This window comes from Rattus norvegicus, chromosome 19 (assembly GCF_036323735.1).
Source record: "Rattus norvegicus strain BN/NHsdMcwi chromosome 19, GRCr8, whole genome shotgun sequence".
NCBI classification, from domain to species: Eukaryota; Metazoa; Chordata; class Mammalia; order Rodentia; family Muridae; genus Rattus; species Rattus norvegicus.
The window spans coordinates 13,452,108-13,479,823 of NC_086037.1; the positions used below are offsets into that span (position 1 = coordinate 13,452,108).

The 27,716-nt window shown below is 49.0% G+C and overlaps 1 protein-coding gene and 1 long non-coding RNA gene across 11 annotated transcripts; one reads left to right on the forward strand and one right to left on the reverse strand.

Annotated features, from left to right (window-relative positions):
* The first annotated feature begins 257 nt into the window (after nt 1-257).
* On the forward strand, nt 258-27,716 carry Hmox1 (heme oxygenase 1). Of its 10 annotated transcripts, XM_063277778.1 has the most exons (10): nt 5,614-5,707; nt 10,236-10,494; nt 14,938-15,149; nt 19,839-20,135; nt 20,233-20,290; nt 20,766-21,033; nt 22,935-23,055; nt 23,882-24,373; nt 25,883-25,982; nt 27,022-27,716. In XM_063277778.1, the coding sequence occupies exons 6-10, from the start codon at nt 21,011-21,013 to the stop codon at nt 27,153-27,155; spliced, it is 870 nt and encodes a 289-aa protein (XP_063133848.1). In that variant the 5' UTR covers nt 5,614-5,707; nt 10,236-10,494; nt 14,938-15,149; nt 19,839-20,135; nt 20,233-20,290; nt 20,766-21,010; the 3' UTR covers nt 27,156-27,716. The 10 variants fall into 10 exon arrangements, with proteins under 10 accessions (XP_063133852.1, XP_063133851.1, XP_063133849.1 ...); XM_063277779.1 differs by lacking the exon at nt 19,839-20,135 and having other exon boundaries at nt 5,606-5,707; nt 10,186-10,494; nt 20,189-20,290; XM_063277781.1 differs by having other exon boundaries at nt 5,604-5,707; nt 10,186-10,494; nt 14,938-20,290.
* LOC134483111 (uncharacterized) lies at nt 412-5,446 on the reverse strand. The gene is made up of 2 exons (XR_010060044.1): nt 4,122-5,446; nt 412-1,092 (listed from the first exon to the last, which is right to left on the reverse strand). It is a non-coding gene; the product is annotated as an uncharacterized LOC134483111 (long non-coding RNA).

Consider the following 27,716-nt stretch of genomic DNA (forward strand, 5'->3'; position numbering starts at 1 on the left):
CAGACCCCCCCTGATCCAAAAGGACAGGAGTTGAGAATAACCAGACTCACTGGGCTACAGGCTCTGAAACACGCCTGCCAACCTTGGCCTCAGCCTGACGGACATGTTCGTTCAGGAAACCCTAGCCCTGCTCTGTCCTTGAAGGCTTTGCTCCTGGCTTTGCAAAGTGCTGAGCTGGTACCTTTCACTTCTCGCTTTACTGCCATTGTCTCTGCTATCCCCTCCTGGCACCCATGCCCTGACCCCCTCCTCAGTCACTGTTGTTCCAGGAGCCAGCAAGCAAGAGCCTGTGCCTTATTGAAGGGCAAAGACCTGGAAGAGACAGATTGAAGCTGAGGATCAGTGACGCATCCCACCCCTCCTCTTCTGTCAGATTCCTCTCTACTCAGCCTGGGTCTACTTGACATGCTGCCATGATACATCCACGCAGAGCACCGGCACACGGGTCCATACACCTCCAGCCAGCAGGAGTCCTCTTGGCATATCCCAGGAGCACAAGAAGAGAGCACTCATGAGATCTGAGGTGAAACTTTCAAGGTTTGACTTTTTAAGAGTATATCGGGCCAGGCGTGGTGGCGCAAAGCTTTAATCCCAGCCCTAGGGAGGTAGAGGCAGGTGGATCTCTGTGAATTCGATTCTAGCCTTGTCTACAAAGTGAGTCCAGGACAGCCAGGGCTACATAGAGAAACTGTCTTGAAAAACAAAAAAAGCAAATAACGAAAAAAATTTATTGTTTCAGTTTATGTGCATGCATGCGTGCCTGTGTGAGCTCATGTGCACCACATGTGTGCGTTGAACTGGCTTTGCAGGTGTTGGTGAGCCACTGGTATGAGTGCTGGGAGCTGAACTTGGTTCTTCTGTAAGAGCAAAAGATACTTTTAAGCCATCTCTCTACCCTCGAAGCTGAATGTCTTAGTTGGGGTTTTACTTCTGTGAACAGACACCATGACCAAGGCAAGTCTTGTAAAGGACAACATTTAATTGGGGCTGGCTTACAGGTTCAGAGGTTCAGTCCATTATCATCAAGGCAGGAACATGGCAGCATCCAGGCAGGCATGGTGCAGGAGGAGCTGAGAGTTCTACATCTTCATCCTAAGGAATCCAGGAACAGACAGAGCATCCTCAGGCAGCTGGGAGGAGGGTCTCCAAGCTCACCCTCACAGTGACACACTTCCTCCAACAAGGCCACACCCTCCAGTAGTGCCACTCCCTGGGCCAAGCATATGCAAACCATCACACCGAATTGTTAAAAATCATTTTTTAATGTGTATCGGTGGTTTTGCCTGATTAATGTCTGTGCACTGCTTGCATACGGTGCCCATGGAGGCCAGAAGTGAGCATTTGTTTTTCCGGAACTCGGTTGTGAGCTGACATACGGATACCTAGAACCCAACGCTGGTCTTCTTGATCAGCAGCCAGTGCTCTTAACAGTTGAGCTATCACTCCTGCCCCTGTATGTTTTAATAGTGTTGTTGCTGTTGTTGTTGTAAAAATATAACAAATAAAAAGGTATCCTTTTTTCTTTCTTTTCCGGAGCTGGGGACCGAACCCAGGGCCTTGCGCTTCCTAGGCAAGCACTCTAACCACTGAGCTAAATCCCCAACCCCAAAAAGATATCTTTTATCCCCACTAGGTCTACACCGCTGTGCCCCAAGAGATCTGCTGGATATGTCAATTCTCAGTCAGCAAAGCCTCTCACCCGCTTTGCTCTATCCCGTATCACATTGCCAAAGGCTTCTCTCTGAGCCTGGCAACAACCTCTCTACCTATCCAGTTCCCAAGGCAGGTTTCCATGCCAGAAATATACATCCCAACTCCATGGTGGCCCAGACCAGCCACCCCACACTCCATTATGCTTAAATCTACACATGAAAGAACACACAACACAATAACCTTTGACCCAATTGATAAGATATAATTGCCCACCTAAACATACAAAGCCCAGTACCGTCCATCCCTTAAGAACATTAATAACAACCTGTAAATATACAGAGCGGAATCTTAACATCACCTGCCATGTTGTCTACTGGCTACTGCTCACCCTCCCACCCCCCCATCCCCCCCACCCCCGTCTCCTCCTCTTCCTTCAAACTCTTCTCCCGCCCATCCTTCCTTCTCGTCCAATGACAGGCCTCCTTCTATCCTGTACCTGCCCTCACCTGTATTTTACAGATTAAATGGGGAGAAGGTTCTGGGGAAGTCACCTGAGTCCTGAGTACAAGACTAGATAGCCGTCCTTGGGGCACTAGATAGCATCAAAATATAGATAACTCCAGGGCAAACCACAACAGTTGTTGTTGTTATAAATTATTGTTCTATTACATTAAATGCTTGCAAGCACACACACAGTCTGAGAGTGTGCGCATGTGCCACAAGTGAGCATGTGAGGTCAGAAAAGAACTTATAGGAGTTGGTTTTCTCTATCCACCATGTGAGTCCTGAGGCTTCCTGGCCTTTTTTTTTTATTATTATTATTATTATGAGACATAGTCTCATGTAGCAAAAGCTAGCCTCAAATGATTGTGTAGCTGATGCTGGTCTAAACTCTTGATCCTTTCTCCTCTAACTCCTAAGCTAGTTCACAGACATGTGCTACCCTGTTAGGCCAAGGCTAGACCCTTCCTGCATAAGGGAGAAGAAAGTGAGTGGCATTGTCTGAGCTATAACGAAGCTTGCAAAAGACCAGGAAGGGGCTGTCTATGTTCAGGAAGTAACTAGAAGACATGGAACCACATTGGCTCAGGTTGTGAATCGTGCCGTGGGATCTTTAAGCTCAAACAGGGAAGAGCTGAAACTCTTGCCAGGAAAGGGTCAATGTCCACACTATCCCAGGAGTCCACCAGTGAGCTAAGACCAGACAAATCATCTCAAGGCTCAGGAGCTGATAAATGGGAGAGGAAACCAAACCCAACCAAAAGAACGTAAGGTCCATGTTGCTTTGCTTCCCGGGTAGCTTACTGTCAACCTTCCCAGTGACCCCAGATGCTCTGCCTACAAATGTTTGCCAAGAGTGGCACTTTGTGGAACTGGAGAAGGAGTGACACTTCCTGCTTGAGTCAGCACAGCACAGAACAGGAAGGCCTGTGAAGAATGGAGGCTCCTGGGTTCCATGGTGAGAGCAGAAGTGACCCTCCCCCCGACCCCCATGCTTCCAAACCTCCTGGGAGTCTTTGGACTATCGTCCGTCCGATGTTAGGGTTTGTAGAACAAATTACAGACCCTGGGCACTGACCTCCCCAAGACGCTCCCATGCAGCCAGAATGCTCTTAAAAATATTTTATCGGCACATACTTATTTTAATTTTTAAAAAATTTTTATTTATGTAGGTATTTATTTATATGAGTGTTCTGTCTTTAGATGCACCAGAAGAGGGCATCGGATCCCATTACAGATGGTTGTGAGCCACCATGGGGTTGCTGGGAATTGAACTCATGACCTTTGGAAGAACAGTTAGCGCTCTTAACCACTGAGTCATCTCTCCGGTCTCTTATTTTAACTTTTCAATTATGTGTGTTTGTGTATACATATGTGCATGTGAGAGTAGTTTGTGTTTGAAGAGCGAATTGGATTTCCTGGTTACAGGTGGTTGCGAGCCACCTGATGGAGGGTCAGGATACTGGGTACCAAACTGTGCCCTCTGGGATTTCTTATAATGGCCGAGCTATCTCTTTAAACCCCACCCCAGTAAGTTTTGTTTTAATTTTAAAATTGTTTGTCTTTTTACATGTGTATATGTGTGCATGCCTGCTAGGGGAGGTCAAAGGACAATTTTCAGTTCTCTCCTTCCATTGTGTGAATCCCAGGGATCAAATTCAGGTTATCTCAAGTCCTCAGGCTTGGCAATAAAAACCTTTACAAGCCGAGCCATCTCACTGACCCTGAGCACGTTTTAAAATAACTAGTATCCTCAAACCTCAACCAAATCAAACCCTTCACCCAAGTTAGAGACTCACTTTCTGGCCTGGCCAAAGCTCCTGGGTCTGGCCCCAGAAACACCCAGAATACAAGCTTTTTTCACAACACGCACACACACCTCACAGTCTTATGGTCTGACTCTATAGCCTCCGTACAAGATGTTTGTTGTTCCCTGTAGACCACGCCCCTCCCACAAATTATCTCACCTGTTCCTCAGTGGGTCACCTCCTCCAGCCAAGTCATTCCCCCGACATCCTGACCTGACATTCACCCATCATGGGATTCTCTGTGACTATAATGACAAGACGAATACAGGGATCATAAGGTAGCTTACTCCACCTTGGATGCGCGTGACTCTGAACACCATCCCTGGATCTATTGTCCATGTGGAAAGCTGGAGAGGAGGTAAAGGCTACTGGGCTGACAGGAAGCTGGGGATGCCGCTTGGAAGAGGAGTGCTTGCCCCGCTTGCAAGCAGGAGAGACAAGGCCCTTGGTTTCACACGCAGCACCACAGGCAGTGGACGAAGAGAGCTAACTTGGTGCAGACCCATCCCACCTTTGCTCTCAGCCCTGTCATCTATGCTCACAACAGCTTCAAACCCGCCTCTGTCCCCTGCCCCAGAGGCTATCCTGCTATCACCTTCCTGAGCTATGATCCCGAGATGGGTGCTGGGAATGTACCCACAGAAGAGTCACTGTCCTTGACCCCATAGACATGGGGACAGTCGGGAAACAGTGAGCGGGACTGGTAAATGGACTGATAAAAACTGAGGACTCCTGTCCTCATGAGGCCAGCTAAGCTGCTGACCTGCTAGGTATTGGCCTTGGTGACCTGCCTGCCCTCCTGGACAGCAAAAGCACAGGATGTTACGAGCCCCATGCTATACTGAACTCTAGGGAATGTCAGGTGACAGAGCAGCATATGCGGGGGAAAAAAGAGGTGAGGTGGCCGGAGATGTTAATAACTGAAGCCGCCACCACTTCAGGACCCAGGGGCACAGGCAACTGGAGAATAAGGTACAGGCTAGTCCAGACCCTCAAACCTCAAACTACCAGCCTTTAGAAAATTCTCTCTCTCTCTCTCTCTCTCTCTCTCTCTCTCTCTCTCTCTCTCTCTCTCTCTCTCTCCTCAAGACAGTGTTTCTGCATGTCACTCTGGCTGTCCTGTAGATCAGGCTGGCCAAGAGATCTGCCTGTCTTTGCTTCTTGAGTGCTAGGATTAAAAGTGTGAGTCCCGGCTGGGGATTTAGCTCAGCGGTAGAGCGCTTACCTAGGAAGCGCAAGGCCCTGGGTTCGGTCCCCAGCTCCGAAAAAAAGAACCAAAAAAAAAAAAAAAGGTGTGAGTCCCCACTGGCTGACTTGGTCTTTGTTTCGTTTTGTTTCGTTCTTTAGTTCAATCTATTGTATATCTTATATGAAAGGTTTATAATTTTTTTATTAGAGATTGTAAATGTGTATTAGGGGTGTAACCCTGGCTTTGATAGAGACAGGAAGATCAGAAACTCAAGGCCATTCTTGGCTATCCAGGGAGCTCAAGGCTAGCTGGGCCACATGAGACCTTGGCGAGAATCTGTTGGAGCTAAGACCCGATACTTTTTTGATAGAGGCATGTGAGTCCTATTGGCTTGTAGGAAATAAAATCATTCTGGTTTTCAGTGTGATGTGCAGTTACAGCTTATCAGTGAGTAACAGAAGCAGGAGGCACTAGAGCCCTGGCATCCCCAGCAGCCAGAAGCTATTTCCGTTGGTCAGAGTTGAAAAGCTACACAACTGAGTCCTCTAGGAGGAAGGTAGGGAACTGGGGCCCCAGGAAGATGGGGGATTTCAGGTTGGGGCTATGCTAGATGAACTAGCAGAAGAGACTGTCCCTGGAATGTCAGCTTGTGGGGGAAAGAGGGTAAGAATCTTTTGTGATTTGGAACTATAAAAATCACTGTTTTGAGGGTGGGGGTGGTGCATGCCTTTTATCCTAGCACTTGGGAGGCAGAATCAAAAGGATCTCCTGAGTTCCAGGCTGGCCTGGTCTACAGAGTAAGTTCCAAGATAGCCAGGGCTACATGGAGAAACCATGTCTCAAAAAAAACAAAAAACACTACAAAAAACATACTGTTTTGTGCTAACTTGCTACCAGGCATCGTTTTGCGCGCACTCTCTCTCTCTCTCTTTTAAATCTTTTCTCTTTTTTAAATTTTTGGTTTTCAAGATTAGGGAATATCTCTGTATAGCCTTGGCTATCCTGGAACTCCCTCTGTAGAACAGACTGGTTTTGAACTCAAAGATCTGATTGGCTCTGCCTCTCAAGTCCTAGGGAGTTTTTGCCTTTTGTTTTTTTGGGGTTTTTTTTGTTTTTTGTTTTTTTTTTTTTTGTTTGTTTTTAAGCTGACATCTGACTTTGCATAGTTGAAAAATTCTGCTTTGATGTTGCTGCTGAGTCTCCAATACACATCTTAGGAACAGAGGATCATTGTTTCCCATAAGGCCACAGTCCCTGCACACCAACACCTGTCAGTCACATGGCCTGTTCTCTCTGTGGGCCCCTGCATTCTAATCTAACATCCTGATATCGCCAATGAGTTTGATGTGCAAGCGGCTTTCCCGAGGTCACACAGAGAGCTGGGTTTCAGGCCCAGGACAAAGGACTGACATTATGTGTGTTATATACCAAAGCAGACTTGAGTTCTCCTAGATTCCCTCAGCACCCTTCAGTGCCTACCTAGCAAACCAAGCCTTCTACCCTGAACTTTCCAGCCATGGGACCCGGCTGCCCTTCCCCGAGAGGCTCCTTTCTACAGAATCCAGACATTTTGGGCTCTTTGCTCCCTTTACCTTCTCTCTGCACTGGTGTTTTCTCTTTCCCCTCCCCTCTGTCTCCCTTCCCATGGGGACTCCACTTCCTTGGCCTCCTTCCTTGGGGCCAATGAACTTGCTCACCCGAGAGCAGTTTTCCCAATAAACCTGTGTTTATATATTTTTTCTTTTTTTTCTTCTTTTTCTTCTTTTTTTTTTTTCTTTTTTCTTTTTTTCGGAGCTGGGGACTGAACCCAGGGCCTTGCGCTTGCTAGGCAAGCGCTCTACCACTGAGCTAAATCCCCAACCCCTTATATATATATTTTAATCTGGCTTGAATAATTGACTTATTTCACCGGCAGAGAAATAACTGTAAGTAACTCATTTGGGAACAGAAAGATCTAGAGTCTCTATGGGGACACCCAGCACCCACTCAAATCCTCCCAACATCTCCCAGAAGTCTGATGGTCATTAAGGGGGCTCACCTGTGTAGCCTCCGAAACAGGAGGGGACAGCCCCAGCCCTCCCACCCCAGCCCCAGCCACAATAATCAATGTTACGTAGTCCCCACCCCTCACCACCATCACAGGACAGCATTCATACAACCTGCAATTGATCCTCTGCCCCCTGCTTTATGAGCCTAACGGCCCACCTGTTATGTCTCTTGCTTATGAGAGCGAGAACCCCTACTCCTCCTGACCTGTCGCCTGCCCATGGAAGCTGAAAGGTGTCTGGGGAAGGGAGGGCAGCTGGAGTGTTTAGGGAGGGCTGAGGAAGAAAGAGGAAGCACCAAGAGGAGGAACAGATGACACAGCACTGAGTGGGGGGACTCAGGAAACAGCATGGTTTGTTCTTGGGACACACTTGTGTCTGGCAGAGGCTGGAGAGAGGGCTTGGGTCTCTGGGCTGACCCCAAGCAAAGCCTTGGTTTTCCAGTTATAGCACCATAGAAGGAAGAAGACGGACCAACCGAGGGCTCCCCGGGTAAAGGCACTTCCTATTGAGCAGGACATGACTTTAGTCCCCAGAGCCCACGTGGAGGAAAAGGAGAACCAACTCCAGTGAATTGTCCTTTGACCTCCACATGCATGCTATTGACCCACCCAGCAAACAACTGTACGATAAGAAGAGGAACCAAGCGATGCTGTTCTGTGCCTGTCGTCCCAGCACTCCAGAGGCAGAGCCAGGCAGATCTCTGAGTTCAGTTTGCTCTACAAAGGGAGTTCCAGGACAGCCGGGGCTACATAGAGAAACCCTGTTTGGGAGGGAGCGGGGTGAAGATGGGGGGCAAAACAACAAAAAATGAAGAGGAAAGGAAGTCTTGTGCTTTTTGTTTTGTTTAATGCATGTTAGTGTTCCGCCTCCATGTATGGCTGTGTGAGGGTGTCAGACCCCCCAGAACTGGAATTACACACAGCTGTGAACTGCCATGTGGGTGCTGGGACTTGAACCTGAGTCCTTTTGGAAGAGCAGCCAGGGCTCTTAACTGCTGAGCCATCTCTCCAGCCCAGAAAGTCCTGTTTAACCCCATGGTTTGTTACTGACGGACTCAAAGCCAGGCCTAGGGTTGTTTTTTTTTCCTTCTGGTGTGTGATTTATCTGGTTGAGACAAGATCCTGCTGTGTAGATAGATGTGCCTATCCCACTGTCTCCTGCCCCAGGAGCCTTCACTGAGGCCTTCTTTGCCCACACAGTTTTTTACTCTCTGCTTAATGCCCTATCCTCACTCTCTGTGTTAATCTCCATCTCCTGCAAAAAAGGAAACTTCTCTGGTGAGAACAGAGAGATGCGTATAAAGATAAGAAGTCAGGAGGCAGGCTGGGCATGGTGGCCCACGCCTGCTAAGGAAGGTGATCTGACCACTAGCCAACTTCTCCTGCACCCACCCCACCAGGCATGACTTTCACAACCAGCGGGTCTGAAATGTGTTTTGTTTGGGGATTTTCCTTTTTGCTCTGCCCGGAGATGGAGCGTGGACTTTGCGCATGCTTTAAAGTGCATTTGAGCTGGAGAGACGGCTCAGTGGTTAAGAGCACTGACTGTTCTTCCAGAGGTCCTGAGTTCAAATCCCAGCAACCACATGGTGGCTCACAACCATCTGTAATGGGGTCTGACGCCCTCTTTTGGGTGTCTTCAGACACCAGGAATGTAATCATATCCATAAAATAAGTAAGAACGGTCTCGTTGAGTTGTTTTTAGTTTACACAAAGCGATTGAGAAGACCTGTTCAACCACACTGACCCCCCTTTTCCACCCTACTCTTGCTTTCAGAGGGGGTGAAGTGACATCCTCAATCCGCCCCATCTTCATCCCTAAGCAAGTAAGAGCTCTGAGGGCTGACCGAGCTCCAGGGTTTGGTCTTGATTCCTCTTGTGGCTAGAATTTGATGTGCAGGGCAACGACGCCCAGTTCCTTGCACCTGGGCAGCCACAGGGCCACATGGCAGCCACAGGGCCACATGGCAGCCACAGGGCCACATGGCAGCCACAGGGCCACATGGCAGCCACAGGGCCACATGGCAGCCACAGGGCCACATGTAGAGAGAACTCACCTAGGTCTATTTCACCAATCATTTACACATGCTACCACATTTCATATGGTATCACAAATACACCAAATATCAAATACCAAGAAGCCCAAGGCTTCTTCCTCCCCCTACCCCCTTTTTTTTAAAAATAAGATTTACTTTATATATGTGAGTACACAGTCACTGTCTCAGACACATGAGAGGAGGGCATCAGAACCCATTACGGATGGTTGTGAGCCACTATGTGTTTGCTGGGAATTGAACTCAGGACCTCTGTTAGAGCAGTTGATGCTCTTAACTGCTGAACCATCTCTCCAGCCCTCTTCCTTTCCTTTCCCAGGTTTCTGAATGCTGTCTCCAGGCTCCTCCCCAAGTAGAGTTTTCTTTGCTGCCATGTGGGTGCTGGGAATTGAATCTGCATCCTTTGGAAGAGCAGCCAGTGCTCAACTGCTGAGCCACCTCTCCAGCTCCTGATCCGGGAGGGGGTGGGGGTGGGGGTGTGTTTAGTCTCCTTGTTTTTCCAGACATCGTTTCTCTGTGTAGTCCTTCCTAGCTGTCCTGGTCACTTCGTAGGCCAGGCTGCCTTTGAACTCAAAGACTCACTAACCTCTTCCTCTGAGTACTAGGATTAAAGGCAAGCGCCACCACGACCGACTGTTAACAGTTTTAAGGAAAACAGCTATGTGTGCGGAACTGACCCTGTTGAATTCTCGGTGGTGACAGCAACTGGTTCCCAGCCTCCTGAAGCTGGAGGCAGGGTCCCTCAGATCACGTCTCCCAAACAAGTCTCCAGGGCTCAAAGAGAGATGGGGAGGAGCAGGGGCGAGGGTGAAAAGTGAGCAAGCGGCCGCGACCGCGACCGAGCAGCAGCCAGCAAATAGCTGTTTGCTTGCTGTCCCGCCATAGTTCCCTGCCTTTAGGTGCAGGATCCGAGACTGAACTCTTTGTCCCCAGTCCACAGAAGGAACGTGTCAGGCCAGCACGTCCGCTCTCCTTCTTGCCAGGACTCCGCCCCTAGGCGTTCAATTCCGAGCAACGGGAACCATGACTCAGCGAAAACAGACCTCGGGACCGTGACTCAGCATCACGCAGCCCCGGACCTTGACTCAGCAGAAAAGGCTCGACTTCGGCTTCCTGGTGGATTGCTTTTTACCAGAGCAACTGTTCTTTTTTAACAATTGTTAATTAAACCCTGGCCTCACACGTGCTAGGCACATACGCCGCCATCCAGCCGCACTGACAGCCCCAGACTTTATTAATTAGGTGAGTCAGTTGGTAGAATGTGTTCATAGTAAACAAGAAGGTCTTGGATTAGTGGCACGGGCTTGTAATCCCAGCACTCAGTGGTAGTAAGAGGATCAGCTCGAAGCTACCGGAGACCTTGCCTTTAAATTAATAAGTTAGTTTGAAACAACCATCACCGTGTGTGTGTGTGTGTGTGTGTGTGTGTGTGTGTGTGTGTGTGTGTGTGTGTGTGTGTGTGTTGGGGAAGCACTTGAATGAAGGTCAGAGAATGACTTTGTGGAGTCAGTTACCTCTTTCTACCTTATCAAGAGTTCCAGGAAGTGACCTCAGGTGGTCAGGCTTGCACTAACCCCAGTGAGCCATCGTCCCAGCCCCTTTGTGCTAAAGGCTCAAAAAAAAAAAAGATAGGCTCTCACTACGTAGCCCTCACAGGCCTCAGTTATCTCTGCCTCCTGTGCGCTGGGATTAAGGACACCGCCACTAATGAATGAATAAAAAAGCTTAGTTGGAAAAGGAAAACAAGGCAGGGCATGTTGGCTCACACTGTAAAATCTTTAGTGCTTGGGAGTTGGACTCTAAGGCAGAAGGCGCGAGCTAGGAAATTCAAGGCTAGACTTGGGTTATACAGTGAGAACTAGGCCAGCCAAGATCCTTTAAAAAAAAAGGGGGGGGGGAGGTTGGGGATTTAGCTCAGTGGTAGAGCGCTTGCCTAGGAAGCGCAAGGCCCTGGGTTCGGTCCCCAGCTCAAAAAAAAAAAAATATATATATATATATATATATATATATATATATATATATATATATTCACACACACACACACACACGCACTCGCGCCAAAACAAACCACAAAACAACAAAGACAGGAAATCCAGCTTCCACATGATGGAAACCACTCACAGGCCAGGAGGAAAGCAGTGGGCTCCTGGAGCTCAGGAAGTAGGAGCGAAGGGTGAGTTCTGTGAGTTATCTGTGAGTTCTGGTACATGGATGCTTTCTTCCTGATGACCCTCCTTGCCTTGTTATAGATCCCCTTACCTCTTAGCCTAACTCAGCATAGTCATGCCTGGCTCCTAGTGGTTCTCCTCTCTGCTTCTCTGAGTTCTCCTGTGTCACACTCATTCACGTTACCCACGTGTGTATACTCTCTCCCCGTTCATGTTACATACACTTGCATACTTGCTCCCTGCTAGTCATTCCTATCAGTCAACTCCCAGACCTGGCAGAAGGCTGCGGTACCAAGAATGCTTTGCCTCTTACAAATGCAAAGAACCAAATCAGTTGACTCTCCTGTAGTTTACAGTTGTACAGGAGTACAAAGAATCCGTCACCTGGGCATAACGTGGTAGAGAATTTAAGGATAAAGGAAAGTGTTCTGCAGTTTACTCTTTGGTTGGGGCAGGAGCAAGGGTGGGGGACACAAATAAATGTGACAAAACTCTGTCTACAGAGAGGTGTACAGTGATAGATGGCTCAGTGGTTAAGGGTACTTTAAGTACACTGTAGCTGTCTTCAGACACACCAGAAAAGGGCATCAGATCTCATCACAGATGGTTGTGAGCCACCATGTGGTTGCTGGGATTTGAACTCGGGCCCTCAGGAAGAGCAGTCAGTGCTCTTAACCACTGAGCCATCTCCCCAGCCCAATAAATAAATCTTAAAAAAAAAAAAAAGGTGTACAGAAATTCCTTGGTGTCGGTGGTGTTTGTTATTTGTTTTTGTTTTCTTGCTGCTTCTCTGGACATTTGAAATTACTTCCCAAGAAAGGTTTACCTTTCTCTGCGTGGGATAGAAGTATAACAGGCCCCCAGGCCTTAACACAGCTAAGTCTGTAAGGGAAGTGGAACTCGGGCCATAAAATTCAGCACATAGATAACAAGCACCACCTGCCAAAACGAAAACACAGACCTAATCCACCAAAGTCCATAGTTCTGGGGAAGTCTCAAAATGGACCTAACCTTGCGTTTTAGCTTCAGCAGCTCTGCTTCTGGCTAACTGTTCTTGTATCAACCTAGGACATGGTCTTCGTGCTTAAAAGCTCAGCCTGAGAAAGGTTACCCTGGGATTCTGAACACCAATGGAGTCACTGACCAGCTAGTAAAGACTTCCTATTGGCTTAGACCCATGTCACAGTAGTTTTCTCAGGTAGATCCCCTACAACAGGAGGTGGTTCACACATGAAGGTCAGAGGGCAACTCTATGGCATTGGTTTTCTCTGTCCATCTTTACATGGGTTCCAGAGAGCAAACTCAGTAATCGGGCCTGCTCTTTACCCACTGGGCCATCTTGCTAGGGAAACATATGAAGAGAGACACGAGGAAGCTAATATTCCTAACTGTAGTGGAGGAAAAAGGTGTACCAGATGCGATTGACTGCCCCACCCTAGCAGGACCCTATGGAAATTCTACATTAGAGAAACACTGGGCTGGAAGAGGGAAGGGGGAACTGGCTCTCTCTGACCACACATCATAATGGACACTTCCTTTATTCTTCTTCTGAGCCTTGCCCTCTGCTGAGTTTCTTACTGAGCAGCCCTCCCGACAACGCCCTTCTAATTTGCATTTTGTCAAGTGAGGAAATAGAGGCTCAGGGGGTTCAGGTTATTTGTCGGAATCCTGCTTTGAGTGGCAAACCCTTGCTTGAAGTCTGTTTCGTTAGCTAGTTTATATTGTCCTAGGAGTCCCTCCTTCAGTACAGCCAAGTAGAAGGACTTTGGAACTATAGCCAGATTCCATATTGTCTTAGTTAGGGTCTTATTGCTGGGAACAGACACTATGACCAGCATGAGTTTTATAAAGGACAACATTTAGTTGGGGCTGGCTTACAGGTTCAGAGGTTCAGTCCATTATCATCAAGGTAGGAACATGGCAGCATCCAGGCAGGCATGGCGCAGGAGGAGCTGAGAGTTCTACATCTTCACCGGAAGGAATCCAGGGACAGACTGAGCATCCTCAGGCAGCTAGGAGGAGGGTCTCCAAGCCCACCCCCACAACGACACACTTCCTCCAACAAGGCCACACCTTCTAATAGTGCCACACCCTGTGCACTATGCATATGCAAGCCATCACGCATAGGATCCTTGTGGTCTGGATATGCAAACCCCAGACCTCCAGCCTGTCGGATGCCTTGGGAGGCCAGATGATGTTTGAAAAGGGTGTGGCTCTATCGGTACCCAGAACTGTTTCAGCCCAGTGGGTTGCTGTGAAAATACTGGAGGCCAGCACATCTGGTTTCAAACTTTAGGTGAACACGTGGCCCTTTGCCAGAAGTTGAGCCTCACATTCCAAGCCTCCTACATTAAGTTTGCAGACAATGCCTATGTGGTACCAGCAAGCTCTGACTCTGAAAGGTGATGCCTGTGTCATCGCTGCCGGATATTGGGCTGCTCACAGCTGGGTAGGGTAGGGATGACTGGGGCACATGAACCTGGAAGGCAGGCCCCAGAGGATGACTGAGGACTGGAAAGAAGAGGAAAGCCTCAGCCAAGGTTCCTGTAGCTTCACGGAGCCATCACTGAGCTGTAACGAGTGCTACATATTTACAAAGCCTGGTGAGTTCAGGGCCATACTCTATGAAATCATCCAGCCACCAAGGTTCTGAGCATAGTTGTCACTCCTAAAGGTTTTCTCACCTTGGTGAGCCCCGCCTTCGACAAGGTGACACCCTATCTGATTAACTTACTTGGCACTTTCTAGATTTTTATGTTGGTTTATTATATGTTATGCATGTGTTATCTCATGCTCATTATGTATATTTCAAAATTTTTCTTTTTTTTCTCAGAGCTGGGGACTGAACCCAGGGCCTTGGGCTTGCTAGGCAAGCGCTCTACCACTGAGCTAAATCCCCAACCCCTCAAACCTTTTTTTTAAGAGTTATTATATATATAAATACTGTAGCTGTCGTCAGACACACCAGAAGAGGACATAAGATCTCATTACAGATGGTTGTGAGCCACCATGTGGGTGCTGAGATTTGAACTCAGGACCTCTGGAAGAGCAGTCAATGCTCCTAACCACTGAGCCATCTATCTGAATGGAATTATAAAGCAAGCTCCCCACTCCTCTTTGGGGAATTTTTTTGACACGGGGTCTATCTTTGTAGCCCTGGCTATCCTGAAACTTGCTGTGTGTTCAAGGCCAGCCTGACTCTGCCTCCAGAGTGCTGGCATGAGAAACAGCACACCTTTTTAATCTATATCCAGCATAGCTATCTTGAAGACTTGGGACTGGATGTGTGAGTCAGTAGTCCTTTCTATTTATAGTATTAACGTTTGTCCAGTAACCATCATACTGAGGAACATGTGGGCTATCGCCCTGTGAGACTATGACTGATAAAGGTGCCATGAACATCCCTCGACAGTCGCCACCGTCTGAGTCCCTGTTTGAGTAGCAGGTGTATGATTAGTACTTGAAGAAACTCTATGAGAATGGTTTGGTCTAGAAACCTTTTCCCTTTGCCTCCTAGGCTTCCTGGCCGGAAATAAAGCAACGACAACAAATGGAGCTTTGCAAGAAGCGGGACTTTAACCCCAGCACTCAGAAGGAAGAGGACCTAGGTTCGAGTCCCAGCACACTCATGTCAGTTTACAAACATCTGTAACTCCAGTTCTTGGAGATCTAATATCCTCTTTTAGCCTCCTTGGAAATCAGGTACTAGTGTGGTACACAGACATACATGTAAGTAAAACCCCGAACACCTAAGATAAAACAATTAAAAGAAAAGACTCCTTAGGGTCTTTCTCTGGATTTGGGGAAGATCTAATGTTTGTATCCACTATGATAACACTAAGTCTGCTTTGGGGCACATGAGGAAGGGAGGGCTCAGAGTTTTTGTGGGGCTTATTGTCTTCAATTCAAAACAATCCTATGCTAACACAGAATATATCAGGACAACATTGTAACCACCTGCAATGAAAAAGAGTTGTATTCACTCTCAAGATCAGTAGCACATAGGGGTCATCCATCTTCTCTTTTTTTTTCTTTCTTTTTTTTTCTTTCTTTCTTTTTTTTTTTTTTTTAGTGTAGAATAGAGTTTATTCAGGGTATGGGGAGGGGAGTAGTCAAGAGGGTAGAAGAAGGGGGGGGGGAAGGGAAGGGAAGGGAAGAGAAGAGAAATAGAGAAATAGAGGCCAGACATGAGCCTGGGCGGGGGAGGGCGAGGGGACAGAGCAGGAACAGGAAGGGAAGAGCAAGAGTTTTTTTTGTTTGTTTGTTTTTTAAAGATTGTATTTATTTTATCCATATGAGTACACTGTCACTGTCTTCAGACACACCGGAAGAGGGCATCAGATCTCATTACAGATGGTTGTGAGCTACCATGTGGTTGCTGGGAATTGAACTCAGGACCTCTGGAGGAGGAGTCAGTGCTCTTAACCACTGAGCCATCTCTCTAGCCCCATCTTTTCCTTGCTTTTCTCTCTCTCTCTTTCTTTCTTTCTTTCTTTCTTTCTTTCTTTCTTTCTTACCATGTTTGTAGACCAGGCTGGCCCCAAACTCCCAGAGATCCACCTGCCTCTGCCTCCCGACAGCTGAGATTGAGATTAAAGCCGTGTGCCCGGCATCATCTTCTTTAATTAAGCCTTTCTATAAGTGAGGACTAATCTCACTGTGCTCTGAGTGTGCGTTTCACAGTGTCCTTTCCCGTTCTAGTGGGTGTACGGGTGGTGAACTTTATGTCTTTGGCGACTTGGAGGCTCTTCCTGCTTACATCTCCCAAGTGCTGGTTTACAAACATGCACCTACGGGAGTCTCTGGGCAAACGTGTTCTAGGGGAGGCTAGCGAAGGCTGAGGGTGAGAGTCTTCCCGGTTCAGGGCTGGAGTGCACGCCTTTGAGTCGGGCACATTTGGTGTGGAGGAGCAAATGGAGCGGAGGACGGGGCCAGGGGTGCCCGGATAAAGGGGCTTTACCTGAGGAGCAGCCAGGAGCAGTTGAAAGATGTTGACGGGGGGGGGGGGGGGGGGCCGCAGCTGCCACTGTTACTGTCCTCTGAAGTTAGGCAGGAGGAAGAGAAAATGGGGATGAGGAGGGGCTCCACCTCTCTCATTCAGCTGTCCTGCTGCTGTTTGTGGGAGAGGTTGCCGTGGGACTACCAGGGGCAGTTGTCATTTGTGAGGTCTTTCTGCTTGGGGCAGTTGTTTTATTAGGAATTTTCCTTTTCTGCCCTACATGTATGGCGGCACAGATCTGTCTGCCTGTAAGGGTTCTACCTTACTCGTGGATGCTTCTGTCCTTGGGATTCCGTGTCTTTGTATCAGCTATTGGGTGCTTCCTGTGCTTTGACTGTCTGCCCTGTTGATACACTGTATATGTAGGCTGCAAAGCCCCACTTCCAGGGCTAGGGACTTGTCTCCGTCCTAGTCTATCTCAGGCATAGCGTAGTCAGTCTGCTTGCCGCCTATGAGGATCCCTGCCTGAAGACACCCACACAAATTCCCTTACTGTCATCTAACTGGGACAAAAGACACAAAGAGCTCCTTCCCCCGCCGCCCAGGGTTCCAGCCCCCACCATATCCGGACTTTGTTTTACCACAGAGTCTGGAATGCTGAGTTGTGATTTCCTCACTGCCCTGAAGCTGATTTTATGCTGTGTCATGGTTGGGAGGGGTGACGAGCAGACAGAGCGGAAGGCGGATTTTGCTGAGTCACGCTCTGCTTCTTCTGCCTCTGTGAATAGTTGGTAAAAGGGGACGGCTTTAACCTCGGGCAGAAGGAAATGAAAGCTCTAGAAAGGCACAGAAGCTTCTTGTTTGGTTTTAAATGGTTTGCAAAGCCCTATCTGAAACACTTTAAACTGGTAAACACACACACACACACACACACACACACACACACACACACAGAGTTGCTGCTGTTCTCCCCCCACCACTACCACCACCATGACTCTCAGTTACAGAAGCTGGCAATTCTATCTGTTTAATGGAAAGCATTGGAGTTATGGCTGACTCCTCTCTTAGGTCTGTCCTATTCTGAAATATACCATGGGGCCCTGAGAGATGGGCTGGGGGGGGCACTTTCTAGTTTTGTGAGGTTACCTGTGCATCTCAGCTTGTGGCTGTGTCCCCCATCTTTAGAGGAGGCAGGGTAGCGATCTTCTAGTCCTCTTCTGCCCCTCTCCTTTCTCATCCATCAACTGTGTCTGAACCCATCATGCACTTTGTGATGATCTTGGATCCTGAGGGACGGTCTAGGACTCCGTCACATCTGCAGAACCCTCTGACCACCCTCAGAAGCTCTGTCTGGTCCTGATGTCAGGGTGTGGTGGGATATTCAGTCAACCACTGCGGGAGGAAGAAGGGCACGGATTGGGGTCTTTCTGATGCAGGAGGCAAGGAAGTCCAGAAGTCAAGTCAGTCTGTGCTCAGGGGCGGGGACGGAGGCTGAGAAGGGACCAGAACAGCCAGGTATGGCTACTTCAGTCCCCGAATCCTGTGTGGTTTATCTTCTAGCTACATCCGGGGATCGCAGAGAACAAGCTAGGCACCAGGAGTCAGAAACTCAGGCTCAGCAAGTGTGTCTCTGTGCAGCCTGCGTCAGTGTCTCAGTCTTTGGGTGCCCCAGCTCTCCATGTGAAAAGGGGGATTCATGTTGTGTGGAGTCATTTTCTGGGGTCCTTGAATGACAGGCTCTAGATCTACAGACGTCTCATTATCCCCCTAAAGTCCTGGACCCTCTCTGAAGGAGCTTGGGATAGGGTGACTGGGGAGGTCTGACTTTCTATTACCAGGACTAGAATTCCGTTCTGCCGTCAATATTGCTGCGTGAGAAGAAAATTCCTTGGCTTCCCTATTCCTCACTAGAATCAAGCAGACAGAACAGAGATGTCAGTGGCGGTTGTACAGAACCTGTGGGCTGCCATCAGGGTAGGAGAGCCTTGGCACACAGCGGGTGTTCCACAAAGGTTGGCTGGCTTCACACTGTTCCATCACAGCTTGGTTTCAGCCCCTTTCTGTCACCTCAGTGGCGTGAAAGCCAAACAGCTGCACCCCCATTCCCACGGGGAGCCCTGGTGCAGCCACTCATTCTGGCAGTAACTGCTGCTGCCCGCCCGGCACAGGTCCAGCCCAGGGGATGTATAAAGCAAAGGGCACAGTGTCCCTGCCCACCTGCTTTCCGGGTCACCCCGGGGAAGACGGTCCTTTCCAGAAGAACTAGAAAAGCACCTGCTTGTTGGCAGTGGTGATAGCCTCTTTTCTTACCCGCACCATTCGAAGGCAGAAGATATGCCACTTGCTTTCCAAGGAATGCGAAAGTCCTCTTGTTACAGTGAATTCTGTACACCCTTATCTTAAGCCTCAGTTTCCTGGTTTGTAAAGCCAGCTACTCCCTGTATGTCTTTGGTGGAGTTCCTGAGAGTGTGGGATGAGTTGTGCATGCAGGGGGCAGGGGGTCCTTCAGTCACTGTGAGTTGCGATTCTGTTGTCACTGATTCCAGTGACAGAGGGATGGCAGCTCTCTTTACCAAGTGACACAGATTCTTGGGTATATGCAGGTGAGAGTTTGCATTCTCCTCTGTGGGGAATCAACCCTTGATGGGCAGTTTGCTGACCACCGTTTTCCTTTTCTCAGAGCCAAGGACTTACAACCACCATTTCTTTTTTTTTTTTTCTTTTTTTTTTTTTTTTCAGAGCTGGGGTACAACCACCATTTCTAAATGTTAGCCTTTAAAACAGAAGGAGAGCCAGTCATGGTGGCTCAGGCCTTTAATCCCAGCACTTGAGAGGAGAAGGCAGGCAGATCTCTGAGTTTGAGGCTAGCCTGGTCTACAAAGTGAGTTCCAGGACATTCAGAGCTACATGGAGAAACCATGTCTGGGGGAGGGGGCTGCGGGGAGAAAATATGATGTCCAAAATTAACCTGTAAGTCGCAACAACAAAGCCTCACGGGAAAGTACGGGGTCCTATAGGTTTGTCCTTATAATCCCCTGCAACATGCGGCTCAAGGCCATTTTCAACTGGGAAATTCTAGAGAATATACCTGGCCAAAGTCCATTACTTTGTTAGTATTTAATATTTAAAGCTTGCTTCTAATTTCCAAAATGTTAGAGTTGGTTTTTCTGGAGAATCTCAGGATTAACAAAACAAAGACACAAAAAGTGAAGTCCTTGTTGAGATCAAAAGTCACTTTAGAGTAGGAGAGATGGCCGGGTGGTTCACAGTACTTGCTGCCCTTACAGAGGACCTGAATTCAGTTCCCTACATGGGCAGCTCACTACCCCCTGTGACTCCCAGTCATGGGGGACCCAATGCCCTCTTCTTTCTTCTCAGGCATCTATATGCACGTGGCATGAATACATACATACATTTACTTGGGTCTACAGACACACATAAAATAAATAATATGTTTTCGTTGTTGTTGTCTTTTCCAGACAGGGTTTCTCTGTGTAGCCTTGGCTGTCCTGGAACTCCCTCTGTAGACCAAGCTGGCCTCAAACTCACAGAGATGTGCCAGCCTCTGCCTCCTGGGTGCTAGGCTCAAAGGCCTGCCTGTACCATCACTACCTGGAAAACAGTAAATACTTTTTAAAGAGGTATTTTAAGAAGTAAATACTTTTAACAATAACAAAAAAGGACAACTAGAACTACGGAGGCTTTGAAGAACCACCCAGCATGTTTGTGTATTCTCTGTCCTGTACCAAAGGTCCAGCTCGCCAGGAATTCGGAGGGTAATTGTCCAAGTCCTCCCCTCTGAGCTTCGGTGGGTTATCTGCCGTTATAGATGTGTCAGAGCCATGTGTCCTGACTTCAGTCTCCGGTACTCAGGCACCAGGAAGTCACAGTGTGGCCCAGGTTCTAGGAGAGCACCAAGGAGGCGCCAGAGGTGGGTGCTGCACTCCATGAGACCCTGGGCAGAAAGCTTCATCCTCCAGCTCACATTCCCCGCCTGTAAGACTGGAGCCATCTATCCCCCACTGTGACACATGGGGATGAACCTTGGAAAAGTCAGTCTAGGCAGGTGTTAGTAAAACAAACAGGACTATGTACATAAAGGATTGAGAAAACCAGTCATCCTTAGAGTTCCGGGAAGGTAGACTCAAGTATGTAGACTTGGGGCCCGGATGGGTCAATCCCTGGGTTTGCCCACCAGCATCTCACAGCTAGAATTGTCTCCTAGTTCTGGAACCTTCCAGATTCCTGAGAGGCTGGCTACTCCTGCCTTCCTATCACTGAATAGAGTAGAGGGTTCTGGAAAGGACCCAAAAAATTCTGCTAAGAGGCAATTCACTCAGATTTCCTTTTTTTTTTTTTTTTTTTTTTAAGAGCTTGCCAGAGTCATATGATTTATCCCCATACAGGCCAGGCCGACCAGCCTCGGGGCGGGGTGTTGCAACAACAGCCAGAACGCCGGCTCAGCTGGGCGGCCACCACGTGACTCGAGTACTTAAAGGGCTGGCGCGGGCAGCTGCTCGCTCACAGTCGCCAGTCGCCTCCAGAGTTTCCGCCTCCAACCAGCGAGTGGAGCCTGCCGGAGCAGAGCCATCTCGAGCGGAGCCCGGAGCCTGAAGCGAGCGGAGCCAGCCTGAACTAGCCCAGTCCCGCGATGGAGCGCCCACAGCTCGACAGGCAAGCGACTACTTGGGGACGGGAACTGTGATGTCCCGCGTCCCTTGTCCAGCCTAGAAATGCAGGCTGCGGGACCAAGGAACGAGTTGCCGCCCAGTCTACCTGTAGCCATGGGCAGCTGGAGGGAGAAAATGTGATTCACCCCTCTGACACGCTGGAGGTGACCGGATGGGTGTGTCTTGTAGTATCCAGGTTTGAGGGATGAACAGTGCTGAGTCCTGGATCCTGGACTCACCGTTCTAGGGGGCGGGGGTTGGGGAGCTTGGCCCTCTTGGTGGCGCGGAGTGGTCACATCAATTCCCAACTTCAGACGACTTGTAAGACGCAGGGAGGCAGCCGTAGCAGAACTAGAGGGTGTTGAGGCTGGGTGTTTTTTGTTTGGGGATGGGGGGGACAGGAAGTTTTTTGTTTGCTTGGTGTTTTGTTCTGTTTTGCTTTGGGGTCCCTGTGTAGATCAAGTTGGCCTTGAACTCCAGTTCGCTTCCCTTTGCTTCCTGAGTACTGAGATTGAAGGTGCCCCGCCACCACACTTGGCTTCTATTCCTCCTCCTCCTCCTCCTCCTCCTTCTCCTCTTCCTCCTCTTCCTCTTCCTCTTCTTCCTCCTTCTCCTCTTCCTCCTTCTCCTCTTTGATTTTTTTTTGAGACGGAGCGCCTCTTTGTAGCCCTGGATGTCTTCACTCTGTAGATCAGGCTGGCCTAGAACTCGGAGATCTGCCTGCCTCTGCCTCCCTAGTGCTGAGATTACAGGCCTGCACCACTCTGTCCAGCTCTTTTTTCTTTTTTTCCTTTTATAAAGCCAGTTTTATTTTTATATTTTTATTTAAAGCGTCTCGAGTTACATTTAATTTATCGTGCATGTAGAGTGGCCACATATATGACACACTAAATATGTGGAGGTCAGAGTTCGACTTGAAGAAAGTCACTTCTCAGTCTACCATGTGGCTTCCAAGAAAGATTGGCTTATCAGGTGGCAAGTGCGTTTCCTGGCTGAGCTTACACTGTCTAGTCCTCACCTCCAACTTTTAGCAGTAAGGATTGAACTTAGGACTTCAAACATTCTAGGCAAGCGCTTTACCCATAAGGTACAGTATCAGCACCTTTTTTATTTAAAGACAGTGCCTAACTAAGTTGACCAGGCTGGTCTGGAACTCTTGAATCTTCTGCTGCAGAACCTCTCTAAATAAAGCTGGGATACATAGACTATTTAATGCAGAAACTTTGAGTATAGTGTATAGTTGGTTTTGGATGGGTTTTTTGTTTGTTTTTTGTTTTGTTTTGCTGAGACTCTTCCTACATAGCCCTGTGCTGAAATTCATTCACTATATAGATAGACCCAGGTTGGCTTTAAACTAAGAGATCTGCCTGCCTCCACCTCCTGCATGCTGGAATTAAAGGTGTGCACCATCACGTCCTGCTGCTTGTAAAATCTGTAACTGAAATTTTTTAAGAAATATCTTCAGGTTGGATCTAAAAGCTCACCAAAGTATCTACCCTTAGCCGGGCTGTGGTGGCCCATGTCTTTAATCCCAGCACTCAGGAGGCAGAGGGAAGCACATCTCTAGAGTTCTGGGCCAGCCTGCTCTACAGAGTGAGATCCAGGACAGCCAGGGCTACACAGAGAAACGCTGTCTTGGAAAGAGAAAATCTGCCCTTGAGTATGGTCCTTGGACTGGCGTGGCTCTTCCCTGAGGTCAGGACATACCTTGCCTCCTCTTCACTGGGGATAACTGGCGTAGGAATCCTCCCTGGGGTTTTGGGGACTACGTCACATAGTGTTTAATGACTGACATCTGTTTGCATGGTTAAGATCATGGCTTGGCCTACATTGGAGGCTGGAGCTATTCTGCTGGTCTAATCATTCATAGGCATCCCCGGCTGACTCTCCTCTCTTCCTCCACAGCATGTCCCAGGATTTGTCCGAGGCCTTGAAGGAGGCCACCAAGGAGGTGCACATCCGTGCAGAGAATTCTGAGTTCATGAGGAACTTTCAGAAGGGTCAGGTGTCCAGGGAAGGCTTTAAGGTACGTGACGTGTAGGTTGACCAGACCACTGGGGTATAGCAGGTATACCCAGGGCTTAAGCCAATAGTTTAATGGGGAGGTTGGTGCCAGGAGTGATGAGGGCCTGTCCAAGGACGCCATCTTGGTAATGCTGACCCTGTAGCTCAGAGAGGAAAGGGTCTGCTGGTGGAGGAGCTGGTGCAGTGGGGTGGTTAAGTGAACACGTATTCTATGTTGGTCATTTTATGTTCTTGAGGAGTGCCTAAGAGGAAGGAACAGAGAGGTTAAAGAGGCCATCCTGTCAGCTTTCAGTGGAAAAGACCAAAACCAAAGATGGCCAAATTTCAGAGCTTGCGCTCTTGACCTGGTTACCGCAGGGCCTCATACATGCCGGCTAGGTTCTCTACCACTGACCCACAATCCAAGCTCTTAGGTTACTAGATCGGGTCTCACTACACAGTTCAGGAACTCTCAATACTCCTGCGTCAGCCTCCCGGGTATTTGGACCATGGGAGACCCAAATCTCCTGACCCAATTTCAACTTGCCTCTGAAGGAAAGGAGAAGTTTGCCTTAGCCCTGCAGTGTCCTGTTCCCACAGTGAGATTGGCTACCTCATTTAACCTCCCAAGCCCTCTTGCCTGAGGAATGGGGTTTTGACAGCTGGGCTGAAATGCACAGTAGACACAATAGACCCTGTTTCCTGCCAGCTGTGGAACTGATGTCTGCAGCAAACATCAGACACAGGGAAGAGAGCACTGACTGGGTGGGGAGTGGAGGGTGGTGGAGACAGGAGACCGTCCTTCCAGAAGGGTTCTTCTAGCGACAAGTTGATTCTGTTTTTTTCAGCTGGTGATGGCCTCCTTGTACCATATCTATACGGCCCTGGAAGAGGAGATAGAGCGAAACAAGCAGAACCCAGTCTATGCCCCACTCTACTTCCCTGAGGAGCTGCACCGAAGGGCTGCCCTAGAGCAGGACATGGCCTTCTGGTATGGGCCCCACTGGCAGGAGGCCATCCCTTACACACCAGCCACACAGCACTACGTAAAGCGTCTCCACGAGGTGGGAGGTACTCATCCTGAGCTGCTGGTGGCCCACGCATATACCCGCTACCTGGGTGACCTCTCAGGGGGTCAGGTCCTGAAGAAGATTGCGCAGAAGGCCATGGCCTTGCCAAGCTCTGGGGAAGGCCTGGCTTTTTTCACCTTCCCGAGCATCGACAACCCCACCAAGTTCAAACAGCTCTATCGTGCTCGCATGAACACTCTGGAGATGACCCCCGAGGTCAAGCACAGGGTGACAGAAGAGGCTAAGACCGCCTTCCTGCTCAACATTGAGGTGAGCCCCACTGTTCCTTCAAGCCCCATTCATTCCAGTTATTGGAGGAAGGGTCCCCAGAGTCCCAGTTAGTACAAGGACTTGGGGCCAGCCAGGGTCCTGTTTTGCTGCTTAACTAGCTGGGTGATTGTGGGCAAATCTCTTCATCCTCAGGTTCTAAATCTCCAAAATAGGGATAATAATAGCATCCATCTTCAAGGCGAGAGGGGCAAGCAAGTTGTGGTTCAGTCCCTGTGGGAGGAGTGATACAGGGGAAGTTCCCTGATGTCATTGCTCTCTTGTGTGGTGGGCTGTGATCCTCTGACAATGGTGTAGCTGGACCTGGGGTGCCTGAGTACTGGTGCATGGCCAGGCCAGCACAGTCCAGGCTTCGGATGCTGACATGTCCCAGGTGGCATTTGCTTCCTTTTCTTTGATTTGCATTGATGTGTTGCCCACGGGTATATCTGTTTGGTGTCAGATTCGTTGGGGGTGGAGCTACAGACAGCTGGGAGCTGCCACAGGGGAACCGGGAATTGAACCCGCATCCTCTGGAGAGCAACTAACGCTCTTAATCTTTGAACTATCTTTAGCTCGGTGTTTTGAGCAAGGCCCCGAAAGGCAGAGCTGGGGGAGTAGACTGTCCTATTTATACTATGGGTGCTATGGTGGTCAGGGTTCCAATTTGGGACCTCCTGTCTCTCCCCACTTTCAGCCTGAGAGCCTTTAAAAGTTCCACCAGGCAAGCACCTGTTAGAGAAGTAACCTTCAGATGTCCTAAATTCATCTAGGCCCGTTCACCTGAGGCCTTCCGAGGACATGATATAAAGAATGAGTTTAGAAGTGGGGAAGTGATGGCCCATTCCTTTAATCTCAGCACTCAGAAGGCAGAGACAGGAGGATCTCTGTGAGTTCCAGGTCAGCTTGGTCTACACAGCTAGTTCTAGGACAGCCGAGGCTACACAAAGAAACCCTGTCTTGAAAAACAAAACAAAACACCAACAAGAAAAGAGGATTAGACACAGGCCCAGCTGAGAACTGGGTCTCCATCCTGACCCCTAGTCGATCTCAAGAAAGCCCTGCTCCAGGAGCTGTGGTTCCCTGACCTGCAAAAGCAGCGACCATACTCCATGACACGACACACCGCCTAGCAAGGAGGAGCTCAAGTACAGTCATGAAGAGAGCACGGGATGTAGGCTGCACGGCTCCCACACATTCGTGTGTTATTTCCGAAGAGGCAAACTGGTTCTCCTCATAGGGATACAGAAAAGCTCCTGAAGTCTTTATTCAGGGCAGCCGTTACTGGTGGGGTCCAAGCGAGGGTACAGACAGTATCGGGGACGCACAGGCAGGGAGCCAACTAAACCTGTCACATCTCATGAGATAAGTGAAAGACGCGGTATGCGATAGTTTCCTCAAGTCGTGTCATTTGTACAATATTTCCCAACAGGCTTCAAGCTGTGCCTTCCCCTGGGGTCCCCCCACATTGTGAGTATCACTAACAGGCAGTGTGTCTTGTCTTGTCTTCAGCTGTTTGAGGAGCTGCAGGCACTGCTGACAGAGGAACACAAAGACCAGAGTCCCTCACAGACAGAGTTTCTTCGCCAGAGGCCTGCTAGCCTGGTTCAAGGTAAAGATGGCCTCTTGGCTTCTGCTCTCCTTAGCCCAGCTGGAATTTCTTTACTCTTCTCCATTCTGAACGTTTTAAATTAGAGATAGGGTGCAGACAAAAGAGCCCAGGGTAAGTCTGTAGTATGACTGTGGGTAAGCTATAAGACTTTTCTACCTTAGTTTCTCCACATTAGAAAATCAGGAGGTTGGGGGCTGTGTAGCTCGTTGGCTGAGGGGCATATAAAGCCCTCAGAAGTCACTGGCACAGAGATCCTCTCATTTAGATCCCGCCTCCCACTTCTTTTCCCCCAAGGCAGAGCCATGCTGCATGACCCAGGCTGGTCTCAAACCCTGGGAGTCAAACAATCCTCCTGCTTCAATCTTTCATAAAAATCTAGGGTGTGTTTACCTTTTGAGGCCCACTCAAGGCTCCCATGCAGGCCCCATATGAGGCAAGGATTTGGGAAGCTATTTCTAGCGCTGACCCTCCAGGAGACACGACGGAGTTCATGTAATTACTGGAGTGTCAGCCCTTTTCCTGTGCCTTGATACACTACCCTTGGAGCAGGAGTAAGGGTTCTTAAAAAGACCAAAGTGGCAGAAAATGTGCCTTCCCTGAGCCTATCACCCCTGGGACAGTATGGCCCAGGGAGTGGGTGACTGAAACTGAGCAGGGCAGGTTACGTGAAGCTTGATTGCTTGAATGGGCCCACCTTTTGCCCAAGGCTCTCCCAAGGGAGGCAGGACCCGCCACCTTGTCATTAGTGGTACTGTTTCTGGTGGGCTGAAATATGGTCAGTGCTGATAGAATTAGTTACCTGTTTGGGTCTGGAGTCTTTGACCTGCTGCGGCCTGGCGGAGCACAGGAGGAACAGCGTGGGGGAGTTGGTGAGCTCCTATCTTTGAAGGTGTTTAAGCAGTGGCTAGTGGTTCAAGCTGTAGCAGAATCCTGGCCTTGGACTGGAACTGTAGCAGACACGGCACCGAGTGTCCTCTGCTCTGTGCAGTGTCATCCACCCCAGGCTGTGTGTTTGACCTTGTCTGTGTTTCTCCTACAGATACTACCTCTGCAGAGACGCCCCGAGGAAAATCCCAGATCAGCACTAGTTCATCCCAGACACCGCTCCTGCGATGGGTCCTCACACTCAGTTTCCTGTTGGCGACCGTGGCAGTGGGAATTTATGCCATGTAAATGCAGTGTTGGCCCCCAGAGGCTGTGAACTCTGTCTCATGTAGCCTTCTCTCTGCAGGGGAGAATCTTGCCTGGCTCTCTTTTCTTGGGCCTCTAAGAAAGCTTTTGGGGTTCCTCGCCCCCTTCCTGTGTCTTCCTTTGTCTCTCTGGAATGGAAGGAGATGCCTGGCACATTTCCCTCACCAAAAGCACAGCCAGGGGCCTGAACTTGGAAACCAGCAGCCCCAAATCCTGCAACAGAGCCCCAGAACTGTGGTCGGTAGAGGCGGCTGTTCTGAGCCCAGTGCCCTTGGTAGTCGGCGTCCATGTTGACTGACCATGACTGCTTTCCCCCAGCGTCATGGCCACTTTGATATCAGTGTGCAGAGATTTTCTGTCTTGTGTTTCTGTCTTGTTTTTGTTATTTCCCCAGTTCTACCAGTGTAATGGTATTTTTTGTTGTATCGATTGTTTTTTTATTCTAACCAAGTAGGGCTGTCTTTTGAGGGGTGGGTGGTATTTAATAATTGTAACCTTGGTCTCTAACTTCTGTGTGAAATAATAAATGGCATTATCTAATAA